Source organism: Mus musculus, chromosome 7 (genome assembly GCF_000001635.26).
Source record: "Mus musculus strain C57BL/6J chromosome 7, GRCm38.p6 C57BL/6J".
Classification (NCBI taxonomy): domain Eukaryota; kingdom Metazoa; phylum Chordata; class Mammalia; order Rodentia; family Muridae; genus Mus; species Mus musculus.
The window spans coordinates 51,882,814-51,902,978 of record NC_000073.6 but is presented as its reverse complement, the minus strand read 5'-3'; the positions used below and the strand labels follow the sequence as shown (position 1 = coordinate 51,902,978).

The 20,165-nt window shown below is 38.4% G+C and overlaps 1 protein-coding gene across 25 annotated transcripts in view; it reads right to left on the bottom strand.

The window, feature by feature from the left end:
- Gas2 (growth arrest specific 2) overlaps positions 1-20,165 on the bottom strand; it is a 133,215-nt gene that overhangs the window by 92,027 nt on the left and 21,023 nt on the right. For 24 of the 25 annotated variants that reach the window (XM_006540625.4, XM_006540624.4, XM_006540620.4 and 21 more), the window contains 2 exons: positions 14,903-15,067; positions 5,607-5,728 (listed from right to left, as the gene is read on the bottom strand). In XM_006540625.4, coding sequence (XP_006540688.1) covers positions 5,607-5,728; positions 14,903-15,050 — 270 coding nt within the window. In that variant the 5' untranslated portion in view covers positions 15,051-15,067. Of the gene's footprint in view, positions 1-5,606; positions 5,729-6,460; positions 6,673-14,902; positions 15,068-20,165 lie in introns of all 25 variants that reach the window. The other variant, NM_001330608.1, reaches the window with a different exon arrangement.

Below are 20,165 nucleotides of genomic sequence, written 5' to 3'. Positions count from 1 at the left end.
AACTCTGAGTTCAAGTGAGAAATATGGCCTCAATAAACAAGGTTACTAGTAAATCATCCAAGAAAGTAGACATATGTGTACCCACACACGTGACCATGCTAATACACACTATTGACACCACACACATATTCACAAGCAAAACCAAAATCTGAAATATAGGATATTAGAAGGATTATTAATAATACCTGTTATGCCTGCAGACAGGAGGCTAGCCTTTGAGACACTCTATCCATCAGCAGATGGAAACAGACACAGATACCCACAGCCAAACATTGAACAGAGGTTGAGGACTCTTATGGAAGAATTGGGGAAAGGACTGAGGAACTCAACAGGATGCCCAACAGAGTCAACTAACCTGGGACTCTGGGAGCTCTCAGAAACTGAGACACCAACCAAAGAACATACACAGGCTGGAATGAGGACCATAGCACATATGCAGCAGATGCACAACTCAGTCTCCATGTGGGTCCCTCAAAAACTGGACTGGACCCTCTCTCTAAAGCTGTAGCCTGACTGTAGTATCAGTTCCCTGACAGGGCTCTCTTGTCTGGCCTCAGTGGGAGAGGATGCACCTATTCTGACAGGGACTTGATGGTCAGGGTAGGAAGATACCCAGGAGAGGCTCCACCCTCTCAGAGGAGAAGGGGAGTGAGGATGGGGGAGGTTTCAATAATGGGGAACCAGGTAAGTACCTGGGATGTTAATTAATTAGTTAATTAATTAAAAGCAGGTTTTTATTATTAATAAAAAGAAACATTAGGTTTAGATATCTTTTCACCATTCAGAACCTCAAATCCTGTGATATTCACAGATATGAATAGTAAACTTGTTATATTCTGATACATATACTAATTAAGTCAAATTTTACGTTAAACTGCTATAGACTTGGCTCAGATATACCATATATATATACATATATATATACATACACACACACACACACACACACAATATGATTCTGTTGATTCTATTGCAACCATACTATGTGAGGAAATCACCCATCAAGCAAAGTCAAAATTGCTAACATCCTAGACAGGCTGGTTCTAACCTGAACCTATTAATGTTCTGAGAAGGGATTACAGAATACAATTTCTTTATGAGCAGAGTGTCTAAGCAAACCAAAGCAGGTATGAAAAGTTCTTAGTCTTTTCAGAAATATTAAATCTATAAATTGCCTATGATATCCAAACTTGCTTTCAAGTATTAAGAGCATGAAATAACTCTTAACACAGATATGTTCACATGCAGTCTTAAACCATGATCATAGCAGATTTCATGCACTTGCTCAAACATGCTTACACAGCTGTAAAATGGTGTAAACCATTAATTTGAAAAAGTGAGTAAAAATAATTCTTGGAAAATAAGAAGATGGAATTAAAGAGGAGAAGAAACCACTAAGGGCTTCCTGGTATGCTCTCATTAATTAATTCCAAGGAGAAGCTGAGCAGTTCATCTATTGTCACTGTCATTGTTACTAAATTCAATATGAAATGTAGAATAGTCTCCATACACAAAGATACACACACACACACACACATGCACACACATAAATATTCACACAGAAAGACATATACATAGCATATACACAGACATATACAGACACAATATATACACTGACATATACATTATACATACATGTACACACATACAAACACATTCAGTGACATACGCATATATGTACACACGCATACAAAACCATAAACATACACAGACACTAAACACACACACACATGCAAACATATATGAGACAAAACACATACACACAAATATAAATATATATACAGGTACATATATGTAAACAGAAACAAACACAGACACACACAAACAGTGACACACACATATACGCACACACTCATACACAGACACATATACAAACAGAAACACACATTGGCACACAGAGACACATACATTCATACACTTAGACACTTAGACACAGACATGCACACACACATACAGACTCATTTTTACATGCAAATATACAAACACATGCTCACACACAGAACATACAGAGAGACATAACACTAACAAACACAGAATAGACATAATGCAGTAGTACAATTATTACTCATGGATATAATATATCATATATGATATATATATTGCTAAAACTCATGTCTTAGTAAATTATCCTCTAATATAGACTTAGATTGAATAGTAACAAAGTGTTGTACAATCTTAAGCAATGTCTTTCCTTCTCATCCCTCTTTCCCTCCCTGTTCCCTTCCTCAATCTGGGATAAGGCCTCATGTAGGTCATGCTGGCCTTGAACTCTGTACACATGAACGCTTACCCTCCTGCCTCCATTTATCAAGTGCCGGGATGGCAGATGGGCACTCACGTGCCCCAGTCCTCCTATCTGTCAGTTTATACTATGGGGAGTTTATACTACTGGATTAAAAGTCAGTTGGACAAAAACATATTTATAAATAATAACAGCCGTTGTGATAATAACCATTTTGATTTTCAGCTTTTGAAAATGCTGTATTATTCACACAGCAAAGCATATGCTATTTTGACTTCAGAAGCCATTGTGAAATATATAAATCCTGTCAAAGACATAAAAGAAAACTCAGCCAAAAGCTACTGTGCTAAGTGGACTCAGATTAATTTGGGCATTTGAGCACCAGAAAGGAAACAATACTATATTTTAATCGTTTCTTTAAAAATCAGAGTTATATTTGTAGACTAAAATAAATTTGTCACAGCCACAGTAAAATTTTACATCATATTTAACTAAAAAGTCTGGAATTAAGAAAATGCAGATTTTATAAAATCTCAGTGCAGTTCTTATGAACGTGCAACAATTTTTAATTTTTTTATTTTGATATAGTTTTATTATAGAAACAGAAGGTTTAGAGAAAACAGTTGTGAAGTTCTTGGTCTCCACAGTCCCCGCAGTGTCTGAGTACTATCATGAAGACCAGAGTGAATGACTATAGATGTGGTCGCAGAGGCTGTTATTCTAAATATGGATATTTACAAAGCACTAATTTTCTCCTACTTAAGTGAAAATATTCACTTAGGGTCTGTTAACCCTCGTTCATGTAGGGAAGGGATGTAGATGGAGTGACATGCACAGGTTTATGAAAACATACTTTAAAGGGATAATGGCCACAATGATAGTAACCACTTTGATTTTCAACTTTTGAAATATGCACTGTTCACACAGCAAAATATATACTACTTATCCAGAGCTCTTAATTACTATGTTTTAAGTAATTAGTACTAATTCGAAATTAGAGATAAAAACTAAGCATCAGACACAGCCAATTAACAACTAGCATAGGCCTATCTAGCACCTCACCGTTGCATAATTACAACTGTGTGGATCTTTGCTTCTGGCTTGGAAAGACATCTTCTAAAACAAACAGAACAACAGAACTATACAGTATTCCTAGCAAGGTCGTTTTCCTCCATGTCATCCTGACCTTGGACTTTGGACTTTCTGTTCCTAACAACAATAAAAATACATGTTAGTGACATCTGCAAATAGAGCCTAATGACAATGCCATTTTTCTTTTTGCTAATTGCTTTGAAGTTTCTGTGCAAACTGGCCTTCTTTCAGGACAGTACTTCTCTTTGCTAAACTAAATGAAGGTCTGTCCTATTACAGTGAGATGACGGCGTAAGGACAATGCTAGTAAGCATTCTATGAAGCACTTGCCACACTGCAGCAAGGGCCTCAAGAACTAGACTTGGCAGGGCGTGTGCTCCATCCTTGGCAGCTGCTTTCCAGCCAGAGGCTGTACAAAGCATTGTGATCCTTCCAAAGGACCTTCACCCTCCCAATCGAGGGAGAAAATGTAAAAGGAAACTGCATGAGCGTGCAGCACAGAGCATGGGTCTCCTGGGTTGCTTTTGAGAAATGTGTTCAGGAAGCATCGCAGAGGGAAGCAGGCTGCAGGTCAGGCAGATCCCAGTCTATTTCTTAACAAGAGCCACATGCTACTCGTGGTAACAGAGTTTGGAAGGCACTATGTGAACTGACAGCATCACAGAACTGCTTTGAAGAAAAGCAACTGAGCCTCAGAGTTGGTGGAGTATGCAATAATGTGAACATTGTCATAAAATTTAAAAATGCCATAGTGAAATCTATTGATATGCATAATCAACATATACTAATACAAATTTAAAAGAAAACCCTAAACAACAAAGATATATTTACATATGTACAAAAATAAAATATATGAAAACTAAGTGGCTGATTATAAGCACACACATGCCCGGCACCTCTCCTACCACAGGTTCAGGAAGCATTTATAATCTGTGTGTGTGTCTTCCCCCTTTAAGCTGTCTTCAACATCTTTTGAACCTTCTTTTTTTCTTCTTTCCCTTATATATTAAAATTAGAAAAACTATTATCTATCTTGTTTACTCAAAATTACTGAGTATATTTTCATATAATCAACTGGTGACAGCTAAAAAGATTAGAATAAGACCCAAAAAGAAATTGAACAATTAAAAAGTACAATAATTTGCCTAAAGTTATGTAGATCAATGATACTACTTACTAAAACACACAAAAATAATATTCCAGATATAATTCATTGCACTATATTACATTACACCAGTATTCTGAAAACTACTTTTGGAAACAAGATATATTCAGTAAACCTTTGTGCTTGATTTATTTCATTGTGACATAGTTACATCTGTACTGTTTTTCTTTTTTGATGTTGTTGGGTTTTTTGGGGGGGGTTGTTTTTGTTTTTTTGTTTTTTTGTTTTGTTTTGTTTTTTTTTTTGGTTTTTCGAGACAGGGTTTTTCTGTATAGCCCTGGCTGTCCTGGAACTCACTTTGTAGACCAGGCTGGCCTCGAATTCAGAAATCCGCCTGCCTCTGCCTCCCAGAGATCTAGCCATTTTATAGACAATGCCCTTTTAGAACAGCATCAGTTTTCCATAAGCTTTCACTTAATTACACTTATTGAAAGGAGTATGTAATTTATATAATTAAAAAGGAGATTACATGTTCCCTAATTACAAACTAGCTTCAGTGCTTGGTTGTTACTGCAGACCTTCATGCATCCATTCACACCCAATTCTCACATAGAACCCTAATTGTAAGTCACTGTAGAAATACTTGCTTTTAGTAGGGCGTCTACACAGAGACCACAGCTGCAAGGGTACCTGTCTTTTACCAGTGCCTTCTGCATGGGGACCCTCCACACAGGAGTACCTGACTCTCAGCAGTGCCTTCTGCATGGGGACCCTCCACACAGGAGTACCTGACTCTCAGCAGTGCCTTCTGCATGGGGACCCTCCACACAGGAGTACCTGACTCTCAGCAGTGCCTTCTGCATGGGGACCCTCCACACAGGAGTACCTGACTCTCAGCAGTGCCTTCTGCATGGGGACCCTCCACACAGGAGTACCTGAGTCTCAGCAGTGTCTTCTGCATGGGGACCCTCCACACAGGAGTACCTGACTCTCAGCAGTGCCTTCTGCATGGGGACCCTCCACACAGGAGTAACTGACTCTCAGCAGTGCCTTCTGCATGGGGACCCTCCACACAGGAGTACCTGACTCTCAGCAGTGCCTTCTGCATGGGGACCCTCCACACAGGAGTACCCAATGCCCAGCAGTGTCTTTTTATGAAGACTTTACCTTGGCAGGCTTGTTGGCATCCATACTCTCTTTGAATTTCTCCTGCACAGTTGCTGCAAGCTGACAGAGCAAGGCACCATTATCCAACTTCTCCATGAAGGTTTCTGCTGTTATCTCTTTCCCTAAAATAACACAAAAGAGAATTACAAAAACATTTTCTTTCCCTAGCAGATATCAGATTCACACTAAAGAACACACACACATACATACACACACACACACACACACACACACACACACACACACCATTTGTTCTCTTTAAGGAGAACAATGTTACATAAACAAATGATCACTGACAACTCCAACAAGAAAGCCACTAAACCTCATCTAAACTACACTAAGTCCCATCTCTAAACTCTATGAATGTATTATTCTAGATCAAGATTCAGATTAGAGTGTTACAAAAGCTAAGCTCTAAGTAGAAAATACAAACTGTTTGAGCATTGCCCTTCTGAGCACAGCCTTGAGATGGCAGTTAGGTCCAGAGCTCAGCTGTGCTCCTCCCTCCCCACAAGGACCTTCCCAGTGTCAGCACAGCTCTTAGAAGCTTATGGTCCTCAACCATCATCTCTATCATGATCTGTTTGACTGGATCCCAGTCTGTTATTTACTTTTCTGAGATGATCCCAGACTATATTTCCTTCCACCTTTTCCTTTTTAATTTTTAGATAGCTTTACTGAGATCTATTCCATAGCCTTTCTCATTTGACCTTTTATAAACTCTGTGCAAATATTCAGACATGTACAGTCATCATCATAATTTCAGAACATTTTAATCATATCACAAGGAATTCAACACCCTTTAGCTATATTGACCCCCAACCATATAGATATAAATACGACTTGTGTCTTGCCATAGCTGCCACAAGGCAACTTTCCCAGGCCCTCCTCTTCTTTGCTCTGGTCCTTATTTCCAGTGATGTGGGCTGTTTGTTTATTTGTCCATCTGTTTGTTTGTTCTTGGATTTGGGACACTTTTTTCCTGCGGTGATCTCCCAAAACTTGAAAGTCACAAATCTTGTTGATTCAAGCCATCTCTTTTGCCCATCCTATCATGGTCTGATGCCTAGCATGATGACAAGAAACATAGGGATTGTTTCCTAGGTGTGGACTCGCTGTCTTTACTCAGACAGACATCTTTACTGAGCACTCTTGATCAAACCTTTATCTTGCAAAACATATCTATGCAATTTATCCCAATATCCAATGGGCTCATGTGATGCCTCTGACCATTTGCTTATTCATATGCTTCAAAACCTGCCTGTGCTTCCCATACTGCTTCATCAGACCCCTCCCAGACTTCCCACTCTTCCTGGCATGGACCTGACTTCAGTGTCCTGCTCTCTCCCTGACTGAAGTCCCTCCCCCTACTCTACTTCCTGGAACTGATCTCCTCCGACTCACTCTCCCTTCTATACAGTCATTCTCACAAATAGCTTCTGTTTGGGGTGCATATCAAACATTTTCTTCCTTTACAAATTACATGTTATGTATAATGCTCTGGTTTCCTCAATATGATATAAACCTCTTGAGATGTGTCTTCTTAAATCTTCTATAGGACTAGAATGTAGTTTGGTTGGTACAGTGCTTGCCCAGCATATTCAAAGCCTTGGGCCCCACATGGGGCACTACAAACAACAGGCTTGGGGCTGTACAGGCAGCAGGACCAGTTCATGGTCAAGGCCTTGTGTACAAATAAGTACAATTTTTAAATGAAATCTCCTACAGAAGTAAGCATCATATGATTCCTGTGATGGGCACCAGGTAAATGCAATCAGCAAGCATGTGAATTAACAAATAAAATGTCAAGAAAACCTTGACAAAACACTGGGGCTCACGCAGGTTTATTTTCTTAGGAAAAGTGCAGGGGATACAATTCCATGCACACTTAAATATAGTCCACAAGTCACAGAAAAACTACTGATTTACACTTACTGTATTGCATTTCTTTTTAAAAAAAATCTGTTTGAAATGATGTCATGCAGTGTGTGTGTGTGTGTGTGTGTGTGTGTGTCTGTGTGTGTGTCTGTGTGTGTGTGAGTGCACATGTGCCAGGGGGGTATAGAGAGGGGAAAGGAGTTGTTAGTTCTCTCATTCTCTTTTTCCCTGCTGAGTAGCTCTCTTGTCAGCCTCTGGTGAGGATAATGACTTCTTCAGGGGACAGAGCAGCAGTACAGTAAGTGCAGGGCCCAGAGGTTCTCCCATGCAGGCTGCTTTGACTTCAGAAGTGCACTGAGTTCAGCTGACTCAGAAAGGAGGATAGGAATCTTGAAACAAAAACAGCCAGCAGGAGAGACTGACTGCTGTGCTCCTAATGTCAGTCCAATGAGGAGAACGTTATCATGAAAGCAGGCATGGCACACCAATGCCAGAAATAGGTGCCTAAAATTGTCACTTTATTGCAATTGGTTTAAATATCACGATAAACTTTACACCAAGTTCTTAACTGATTTTGTGGAATGATTCGTTTTATAAATTGCACAGATATTTTACCTCTGGAAGGAGCTCGATGTGTTAAACCCCACAGCAATTTTTATGATTCTTCCTCATATTTTTAAGTGACTAGATGATTATAATACGTTGAAAATAATTTTTAATAATGAAAAAATTCATTTTCATTAAAGAGCCATCAGAAATTTGCCCAGAGTTACACTTTTCACTTGATTTTCTTTGGCTCTCACAAATGTCCATTGTCCTGTCCTCTATGAACACTTGAAAAAACTTTACACTGAACATCTGTAACCAATGAAGAATATATTAGGTGTCAGCTTTCAAGTCTGTGTATTTTATAGCCTAGAAAGGTGGGGGTTTTGGCTAAAACACAGACTGTTATATACTTTATAGTTGAAATGGACTGCCTCAAATGAAGGAAAAATGCAAGACTGAAAAGTTCTATTTAAAAAAATCCTTTATATGTAATATACTTTCCATCAAAACCTTAAGTCATTAAATATATATTTTCAATGTACTATATAATTGTAAGAAGTCAGTTATAATGGTTTTATGGAATGGTTCAATATTTCGCTTGCATTCCACACATATCACTAACAGCGTTTAAGAAAAGGCAGGATACAATGCCAGTTGGATTTACCCAAAACATATATCCATAAGAGCAGGCTGTGAAGAATGAATTATAATTCCTTAAGTAAAATTAACATGTAATTAATGACCTCTGCTTCACAAATCAGGTCTTCCTTATTGTGTTAGGCAACTTCACAGATCGATTATAAAGCACACACAAGTGTATTTGGAGTCAGATCATTGCAGTCACATTCTCAGCCCTGCCTTTCCCATATCTTACTTAGCACATCTAGAGAACCAAGAATAAGAGACAGGTACCACTAAAGCATCTTGGATTACCAGATCCCAGGCCCATAAACGCCATGGGTATTTATCAACCATGGGTATCAACCTAATACTCTGATCTACAAGTCATATAATTATTTTCTGCATCCACAGTAGTGAACTCTGATTTTACATCCTTTAAGTCATGCTTGGTAGCTGACTGGTAGACAGTGGCCAAGGCATGTGATTGAGTAACGCAGCAGTCACTGGCCCTTATGGCCTTTATAGTCTAAATGAACAAAATTAGCATCAGCCTCAGGACTTTTAGGGAGGATTTGGATAACTAAAATCAGCATGAGTGCTCACTTCTAAAATATGTTTGACATAGTTTCTATAAAGATTGGCTATCTGTAAAATATGTTAGACTGGCACTATCTCAGGGTGGGGGCAAAGATCCATTTATCTTCAATTGGAGTGAGAATGGATGTTTGTCCCAAAAAGTTAGTAATACTGGATCCCCAAAGATAAGACTATATGTAATATTCCCATTTGACATTTAGACACAATATGTCAGGCATGTGAACATTTGTACGTTACTTCTCACAGTACTACAGAGGGACTGTTACTAATTACCTTTTTTTTCTTTTTTCTTTTCTTTTTTTTTTTGGGGGGGGGGGTTTCGAGACAGGGTTTCTCTGTGTAGCCCTGGCTGTCCTGGAACTCACTTTGTAGACCAGGCTGGCCTCAAACTCAGAAATCCACCTGCCTCTGCCTCCCGAGTGCTGATTAAAGGCATGTGCCACCACGCCCGGCTACTATTTACCTTTTTTTAAAAAAATCCACACAATTAGCACACAACACTTTGACCCAGGCATTCCAGGTTCAAAGTCTAAGTTCCCAGCCATTTGGCTTGACAATTTCAATATTTACTGAACATACAGTGATTATTTCCTACAGCAAACCATTTTCCCAAATGAAATTATTATTGTTTTCTTTCCTTACACAGAAATGTCATAGAAGGCTTGTTAGAAAATGATTATCTTGGGACTGTGAAATGAATAGAAAGCCTGGAACATAGCTGAGAAGATTGTGCAGCCATGTTTTCATACCTATTTTGATGCTGCAGTAGCAAACTCTAATCCCTCTGCACCTTCAACTTCAATTTATTTTTCATTACTAGAGGGCTCAAACATGACTCATTTTCTAGCCCAATCCAAATTACTCAGCACTTTTGACAATGAGTTACCTTATGTCAAACTACTTAGTATTTTTGAGACTGAATTTTAGGAGTATGATATAGGAAGTGACTCATATCAGAACTCCAGACTAGGACATAATACATGCTGACTCACAAGTCTACCACACATTTAAGTCAGAGATGGCAAAGGGGTTGTGTTACAAGAACTGCTTTCAAACAACAAACACACAGGCTACTCTGAAGGGCAGAATCAGCAGGACATAAACCTGTGCCTATCCATAGCTACACTGACAAAGCACATGGATGCCTATCAAGTTTTACACCAAGAACATGAGGATCACGGAAGATGAGAACCCAATGAAGAGGTGCCCTGCAGTAGGAAGAAGCTCTTGTCCCAAGCTGGACAACAGCTGTATTTGATAGCACACTGGCTCCAAAAGACAGATGTTTACCTTTTTTTTTTTTTTTTTTTTCTTCTGAGACAGGGTTTCTCTTTGTAACAGCCCTGGCTGTCCTAGAAGTTGCTTTGTAAACCAAGGTGACCTTGAACACAGAGATCACAGAGATCTGCCTGCCTCCATCTCCCAAGTGTTGGGACTAAAGGCATATGCAGCCACACACCTGGCTTGATGTTTATTTTTAATAAAGAAAATTGCAGAAAATTTTTAGAAATAACTGAAAAACTCAAGCACATTACTCATGTTAAGTTGAAAACTGATAAATTCTCTTTTCTACACATGTAGAAGATCAGAAAACTGTAACTTGCCAGACTATCAACTATCAATGCATTTTCTAAATATAAGCAAAATCAATTTAACATAACTTAGCTTTGGGGAAAACAGAGCATAATTTCTAGGTAGATATAAACATACAACTCTTCATCTTGAAGACCTACAACGATTAAGAAAAACATCAACTCTTTTCAATGTTTAATAAGTCTTTCTTTAAAACACAGTACCAGTAAGTTCAGTATCATAGGCCAAAACTAATAGGTAGAGAAATTCTAATTTTTAAACTATGTAAAAGCCCAAGTGACACAAACATTTTGTTACTACATTTGTCTCACAGCCAGACCAACTCAATGCTCAGAAGTCCACTGCCAACCACAGAGCTAGATGTACGTAATTCTACATTATGGATGATTGCTGCAACCTAACGCTATTCATTTACTCACACTCTTTATGCTCCAACCAATAATTAAAATTTTGCTCACGATTTGCTGGCATAATCTTTTAGTGTTGCGTTACATTGTACAGGCATAAACAATGACTGAGTGATAATTGGTTTTGAGTTAATAGAACCGAGTCAACAGCCTACAGTACAGACAGAACACATGTGTTTAATATGGATCAGACCTGTCAGTAATGGGTAACAGGAACACATTTAAGAAGCAGCCCAGCACACACTCTTAATGAAGATGGTAGACTCTTCATGGCCCAGCTCAGACTTTCCGAAGTGTTGAAAATATGCTGCTGGTCCATTGGCCCAGCTATAATTTGAAAATGTAGCAGACCTACACAGAGGACTTCCTGTAAGATGCCAAAGGGCATGTGAATGTTCCAAAACACAGAGTGACCTCCTCACAAGTCATGTTGCTTACTTCAACTAGCACATGTCCCAGTGTAAATACACACTCTGAGGGTGACTAACATTCATTATTATATCTTCACCTCGATGACTACAACTCTATAATGGTATTTACAATATCGCATATCACATTGGAGACATAAATGTGAATATTCATCTATAGCAAAACCTGAATTCTCCTCTCCATCAGACCATTTTTTCGGTCTTTAGAGAACTTGAAAATAAACTGTCCTTTTAAAAAGTCCATCTCCAATTGACAATTTATGTATAGGATCAGAAACACCCAAGTTGAATCACTGACTATCCTTTAAAAAGTACATTTTTAAGTTACTTTTAAACAAGATAACTAAAATGGCGTCATCAAAGTTCTCTGCAGGTATGACCCCATGAGAACAAGAATGTGAAAGCTTAGCATTCCAACATGGAGATTGTCACCAGGACAGTTCTATGGTATAAGCACATAGAAACTAAGATCTGAGAGACAGTACTATTCAATAAAATATGTGAATATTACTCAGATGGTAAAAAAATGATTTTAAAACATTTAGTTATTCTCTCTCTCTCTCTCTCTCTCTCTCTCTCTCTCTCTGTGTGTGTGTGTGTGTGTGTGTGTGTGTGTGTGTGTGTGTGCGTGCTTGTATGAGTTTATGTGTACCATGTGTGTGTGCTGCCCACAAAGGCCAAAAGAAGACAAGATATCCCCTAGAACTGGAATGATAGATGGGTGTAAGCTGCCTAATGTGAGTGCTGAGAAGCAAGCTCATGTCCTCTGCTAAAGCAGTAAGTGCACTAACCCTCTGAGTGCTCCCTCCACAGTAAGGTCACTTCACATTTTCACTCTCAAAGCAAGTGCACACTGGGAGTTGCTACTACATGAATGAGAGCCACCTTCCAACAAAGCCATTCATGTCTTCATTTCTCATTATTAACAAAACCATTCATGTCTTCATTTCTCATTATTATTCAAAACATGTTTATTTTCCTATCTCTATATGTTTTAACATTTTATACAGTTTCAAGTGTTTAGACCCCTTTCCAAATTATAATAATAATAATAGTGTTTCCTTGAGGTTTCCTCTGTCTACCTGGGGTGACTTCTAGTCCACTGAAAGATAATACTCAATAACTACATTTTTTAATCCCTTTAGAAACCCTTGCCTGGAAAATTACATAAACTATCAATTTCATTCACTACAACTACTAATAAATATTTAACAAGATAATCTGCTTCTTTTAAAAACATTATCCATTATATATTTACTCTGTTTAGATATGTCCTTTGTTGACCTAAACTGCCCAAACAAACGCTCCAGAATCAGATTTCTTGGAAACGTAGATGTTAGGAGCTGGAAAGGATATTAAAGAATATCTCCAACTCTTTCAGTTATGGTTGAGGACACCAAGCCCAGAACAGATAGCTGAGGGACTTTGGGCATGTTTCCGACCAGTGGGACGGCCAGAAGCTGAAGCCAGGTCTCCTGATGCCCGGAAAGGAGCCAGGTCTCCTGATTTCTAATCCAAGGATCTTTCCATTGCACACACTGACTCTGTTCTTTGAGGCTGTATTGGCCTGCTCACACTGATCAAGCCACTCTGAGAATGATCACATTGGTTAAACAGAACACTTTGATGACCTAGTCACCCAACACTGGGTCACGCCTGTATAATCGGGCTACACTGTACTCACCCCCATTCCTCCTATCCTACCATCTCCATGGCCCTTTGTTGATCACACTACTGATTATAATCAGCACAATTTTTTTCAAGTCTGTGTATGATTTAGCCCCCAACAAGTCTTTTTTTTTTAATTAACAATTTCACTGGACTTTATAAATAGAACAGCAACTTAAATAATAATAATAACTAAGATCCAGGAACTATACAAAGTGCTAGAGCTTGTGTTCTCAATTTCTGTAACACAATTCCAATGGCAACTTGTATCTGTAGCGGATGGCTAGGCATTAATAATAATCATTAGTTAGCCCTGGAAGGTCAAAAGCAAGGGAGGCAATAACTGCCTGTTTGATGAAGTTAATAGTGAAGTACTACCTAATACAAGTCTCTTCATTCTTTTAGAGACAGTCCCACCGTGGGGTGGAGGACCTTGCTTGGGGCAAAGGGGTTCTGAAAATCTTTCTGAAGGGTATATTTTCTATATCGACACTTAGTAGTTTTGGTTAAACCACAAAGTTAGTCAAGATGGGGTGTTTATGATGAAGAAAAGAGCAAGTACTTCACCACAGACAAAGACTTTTAAATATAGCATATAAGTATAAAAGCCAGGAAGCAGAGAAAAACTGCAAGAGGCAAATGGATTCTTAGCCTCTGCATTCTTAGCCTCTGCTAGGTTTTAGCCAGAGGAATGCAGCACGTAGCCCCATCTTCCTAGCTAGAAAGTGAAGCCTGCAGCTTGCAGCATTGCTGCAGTAATAAAATAGTGTAGGTGCATCCTCTCTGCCCACCACAAAGTACCACTCACACTCTGCTTGTTCCACAGTTCAATCCTACATCCTGAAAACTATAAGGTCCTAAAGTTGTGGCTCACTCTTCTCGGGGAAATCTGGTACTGGGGATGCTATGGCTAAATATATGGTGAGCCTTTAATTGTACAAATTTGTACCCTTCATTGTTGCACTTTGATCCTTGAAATTCATCAGACAAAAGAAAGGACACCATTAGCATGCAGTATCATTTTCTCAACAATGATGCTTTTCCAAAATGGATATTTTTTAAAAAAATGGAATTTAGTTCCAAAGTAAATTACTCCAGTCAGTCCGCTTGGACAAGGCATAGGTATTGTCCCTGAGTCCCTGAATTCAGCAGCTTTGGAAGGCGTGATGTAAAAGTAGGGCAAGAAAAGGCAATTTTAGAAGCAGATGTCACAGAGCCTGCAGCTTGAACCAAAGCACAGGTCAAAGTGGTCAGCTGCAAGCCCGTGAGTCAGAAATAAATCAGACCAGAGCAGGAACGGTATAAGCAACTTGACCGCAGGTTTCCACATTCCAGTGCAGGACGCAGGGATATGAAACACAGCTAACGTGAGAGGCACTGGGAAATTCATTTAAATTTCCACAGGCTTCAATTTCCCAGATGAAAAAAATCCTAATAAAGAAGGTCTTTCTTTTCCAGGTATGATCACATGCTTGGGAGAAGGACACTCTCAGAGGAGGTAAAATACACAAGACACTGTTATCTTTGCTCACAAAGTGATATCTTATAACCTTACCTAATAGATTGGTTAACCACAAGGCCAAGTCTTCTTTCATCGGCAGCAAATTAGCTTCATGTCTGCTGGCCAGCCACTGGCTGTACTGATGCATATCAGACAGGCCAGGTCCGCTGCGAACCTTGGGGCTCAGGGCAGTGCACATCATTTATCCACTCCTAACACCTAGTGTGGGGACAAAAGAGCAATAGACTTTTTATACAAGTTAAAATTTAAAAACTTCTACCACCACAATATTGTAATGAGCAATGAGCCTTAACCATGAACTTTTGTGATGTCAGCTCGTTATTAATTATTAAACCCAGGAGAAATTATTTGCCTTATTCATGTGGCTCTCTAACTATTAGTCAGCCACTTGGTAACAGAAACAATCAAAGGTCAAAGAGAAAATCAAACAATAAATGCTTAGCTCATGTAAAACAATGTATTTGGAAAGGACCAGCCAGCTTCAAGGGGAAGAAACCCAGTAAAATGTAGTTAAATGGAGATTTTAGTGTCTGCTGGTGTTTAAGGCAGGGATGGCCACAGAATCTGAGTGCTGAGCACAAGCACGGACAGCAAGCACAGGCTCCTGAGGAAGCACATGGGGACTTCTGGCAAGACTATTACCTAAAGGAATAAGCACAACATGCAACTCGCTGGTCACGGCCAAACTCATTCAAGGACACTCAATTAAAACACCCAGTATCAGGTAGGAGAGGAGGGGTATTCAAAGAGTCCCCACTACCACTCCAAAAATCACAGAAGACCAAAATTAGAAGGGGAGAGTGGCATAAGCAATTTGACTCTATAGCATCACAGTAGAGTAAGGCTAAGATCTTGTTCTGCAAATCTCAAGAACTCTTTCCACAAAGACATAGTCTGACAGAATGCATTAGTGGAAAGCACTTTCTTGCAACCACTGCCTCTGGTGGCCTCTGTTACGGTTTCCCTTGCTCTGAATCTTCCTTATTTTAGTTATACATTTTGAGTTTTGTTTGTAATCAGTTTAGCATAGAACTATGTTAATGTTTTACATCTAAAATAGGAGTGGCAGAAAAAGAATTTGCTTCTCAGATATCCCTTGTTAATATACAACACAATAAAAGTAAATAAATAAGATTACTTCATGACCTGATCACTTCACTGTATGAAGAGCATAAACCTCTATTTAAATTATAAAGTATTTTAATAAATATGTGGAGGTATATAGATATGTTTAAGTATTTAAATACTTAATTTGACCTTAAGTATATCACCTTTGTCTAATATTTTTTCACGACAGAGTCTCAAGTAACCCATGGTAGCCCCAAAATGCTATATAGCTGACAGTGGCCTCATCCTTCTGATTCTTCTGTCCTACCTCCTGAACTCTGGGATTACAGATGTGACCCACCATACCGGCATATGGAACTCTGGAAAATAGTCCCAGAGACTTTTGCATGTTAGGCAAGCACTCTACCCATTGACCTACATCTCAAGCCCCTCTCTGAATTATTTGTAGAACCTGATGCTATATAAGTAAAATAAATCTATTGAAGGAGTCTTTTATCTGATATAAAATGATTTCGCCTGTGTTCACAACAGTTCAATCATTTCATTTCGAGTCTATTTCACCATAGGACCTATTCTGGCTACAAATCAGTATGTGCATAAAATAACCAAAAGAAGTCCACCCAAGTGACAAAAACCACAAGACTATTTGCAACAGGCAACTCATTAGATGCCTATAATATCATGGCTATTTCATCTAAGCACTTCAGAGTGACTAAATTACACACTGTCTTTGGAGTTTTACTGTTTCAAACTCTGCACAGTACTCCTTTGTAGTTATTCTTAAACTCTAATGTATTTAGGTTAATTTATTTTAAAAGGTTTCTTTTGAGTGAATGATCTATTTCTGTGTTTAATGCAGAACGTGGTTATCTCCCGAATCTTGGAGCTGACTGTTGGGAGAAGTAGTAAGTACATAAAGCGCATAGTGCCTCACCAAGGAAAGGTACACTTTCATCCCTGACTCACTCAGCTCACTCTGGGACATTCTCTAAGTATCTGACCTGAAGCACTAGGAAGGTGACCCTTGTTTACTACAACTTGCCACAGGTTACAGGACCATTAACATAAGAACTACAATGTTGCTGTTGTTTATTCTCTCCCAGTTATAACAGCATTGCTCACACTTTCCCTAATGCCTGTGATTAAATATCAGAAACAAAAAACACCTGAAATATTTTCAATGTCAATTCTTTGAAAATTATGTTTATTCCTGCATAATAATACCTCTGTAGCTCATCAGGATCCTACAAGATGGCTAGCCTGTCAACACGTATGTAATCAATCATACATCTAAGCACATGAGTCACACATTTAAATTGAAATCTTAAAAGGGTTACCTTTAAAATGTCTTCCTTCTCAAGACACAATCTCTCCCACTACTTCCCTGAAAGTGAGATATGGTCTCACAGTAACTCTACCCTCACCCTTTTGTGTGCCCTGTGACTCGCATTGATGTTTCAGAGCCCTGTGTCACTCTACAAAGGCAAGAAGACGCCTCAGGTTCTGAAGCTCATTGTCCAGCACAGAATCCATCAGGGGATCACTTACAGTGAGCCTAATGGCATGTAACAGTTCCAGGGAGGCAGAGACAACAATCCTTCCCCTCGGCATTTCTCAACAGTGGAGTTGTTATTTCCCTTGACAGTAGCACCTTTATTTCTCATGCAATCTCTCTTGTGTTTCACCAGAAATGTAACCCAAACTATCTCCTAATATGGACAGAAGAATTAACTAAAACCAGTGAGGATAATTAAGCTAATTTTATTTTAAAACTTTGTACATAACCACAATTTTAGTACAGATGGTCAGTAAGAATGGGGTCAGATTTTCCCAGAGGCTTAGTTGGTAATTCAAATACGAGAAAGATTAAATAACTAAACTTTGACAAATACAGAGAGATACACAGGCAGAGGTATTTTCACAGATAAGACTTCTCTAAATCCTGTCTCAGCAGAAGAACAGTGGGCAACCTAATTCCTCTCCATATTTTCCAATTTCTCTCCAATTACTTTGCATATTTGAAATCCTAACTACATTGGGTATGACTCAGTGAGTTTTCTTTAACTCTCTACACTTATGCCTTAGAATTGGGTAAAACCAGACAGTACACAGAAATGGAGCCAGCTAGAAGGAAAACCTATCCAGAGTCTGAGGAATGCACCACAGAATGAAGCAGAGAGACTTGCAGTGAAATGACTGAACTGTAAAGAGGGAAAGAAGGAAAGAGAAAAGGAAGAAAGGGAAGGAAGGAGGGAGGGAGGGAGGACACAGAAGGAGAGGGGAGGGGAAGAAGAAGGAAATGAGGGAGAAAAAGAAAAGAATGGAGCTTGGAGGTACAGGAAGAGGACAGGGGAGGGGAAGCAGGATATGAGAATAGGAGATTAAGATCGTCAAAGTATATTGAATACATACAAAAATTTTATAATGAAGTATGTTAGTTTTACAATTAATAAATGATAGAAATGGAAAATAAAGATATAAATTTCTTAGTAAACACAACCTAGTTCAACTTTTAAATTTTTTTTAAAAAGTTCATACTAGTTAAATAAAAAGGTAAGTATGGAATTTGTTCCTTATATAATTTGTAATAAATGTTGTGTGTGAACTAGATCATAAAGAAAACTTAAAGAAAATATCATGCCAGTTCTCTGGAGCACGTTTAAAGTTTCCAAGACTACAAAACTTGTTAGTAGTAAATTTAAATACAGGATATAAAATGATCAATGAGACACTGAACAGAGGAGCACTGGGATAAGGAGAAAAAGGTTACATTTCTAAACAACGAAAGACATTTTCAGTAAAATGTATGTAATCCAAACATTTTAAAAGACCAAACAATAACTTTGTTAAATATTAAAGTTAACCAATTGGAAAGAGTAAGACCTCAAATACACATATAAATTCACTAAATTGGAGATCCTGCAAGCTTTCTAAAGCTAAATGTGGGTAACTGAACTGTCCAGACTTGGAATGAATAAAAATAAACCTTAAAGGGGAAAACATGCAGAAACGTACACAAAATCCTTCAAAGATGGTGTGCTTTCCATGTCTTTCCAAAGGAAAAGTGACTGTGGAATTGCAATTATGGATGTGATGAGACTTAGACAAACCCAAGGGAAGGAGGAAAAGTTAATGAGCCTGAAAGTGAAACATCATGCTTAAAGACTGTCTAGCCCATTACTCCAGAATGCAGCTGAAAACAGATCTGCTCTGATGGGAAAACATCCTTCCATCCTCCTATAGGTATAGCCTTGATTACTGTCAAATGCTTTCTCTTATGTCTAGAAGACTGGCATAGAGAAAACATATTTTCATATATCTATATAACACAATATTATATAGAAAATAAATTGTAAAGAAAAAAAACAGAAGCACAACTATAATCATACAACTCTCATCTTCTGAGAGATTCCACTAGGAATGCTAATGAATGAATCCATTATAGGAGATGAAATCTAGAATGCTAGGGTGAAATAATGGCTCAGCAGCCTAGCCATTTAAAAACTGTACATGTCATGGGACTTTCTTTGAATCTGAGTTCTTTGTTGTGAACTGTTGACCTGAGCGTTCAAAATGATTGTGAAGATTCAACATGTATGATGTTACTTGGCAAATATTTCAAGTTCAATGAATTCTATATGCAATCTAAATTATCACCACCAGAAAACATGCCAAAACAAAACATCCAATGACTTCTTTTGAAAAGAAATTCTATAACAAAATAGGATTTTCCTAAATGTCAATCATTAATATGCAAAGAGAGAAGAGAAGGAGATGTCAGCAAAGTATGAATGAACACTGCACATCACCAAAGCTCTAACATTCTCTTCATGCTGAGATCTGCACCAGAGCTTAAGTGTTTAATTTGATTTATGTTCATCAAAATGAGTAGTTTATATGGGGTTAGAGATGGTAAAAAAGAATATTGTACTTTGGTATCAGTTAAGAATCATAAGCTATTAATATGACAATATTCTGCACTCACTGAAACACACAGGTGCCTATAGCTACTACCCAAACTTCTCTGTCTCCCTTTCATCCTCCACCCCTCTCATCTCATTATAAAAAACAAAAAAAAATAAGCAAACAAACAAACAAAAACACTAAAAGCAGTAAAGCTCAAAAGATGTGCAGCCCAGGGTCCTACCTTTAGATGCAATCTTAGCTCTTGTCTACAATGTTGACCTCACTTCTAACCATTAAGGTTTTTTGTTTTGCTTTGTTTGTT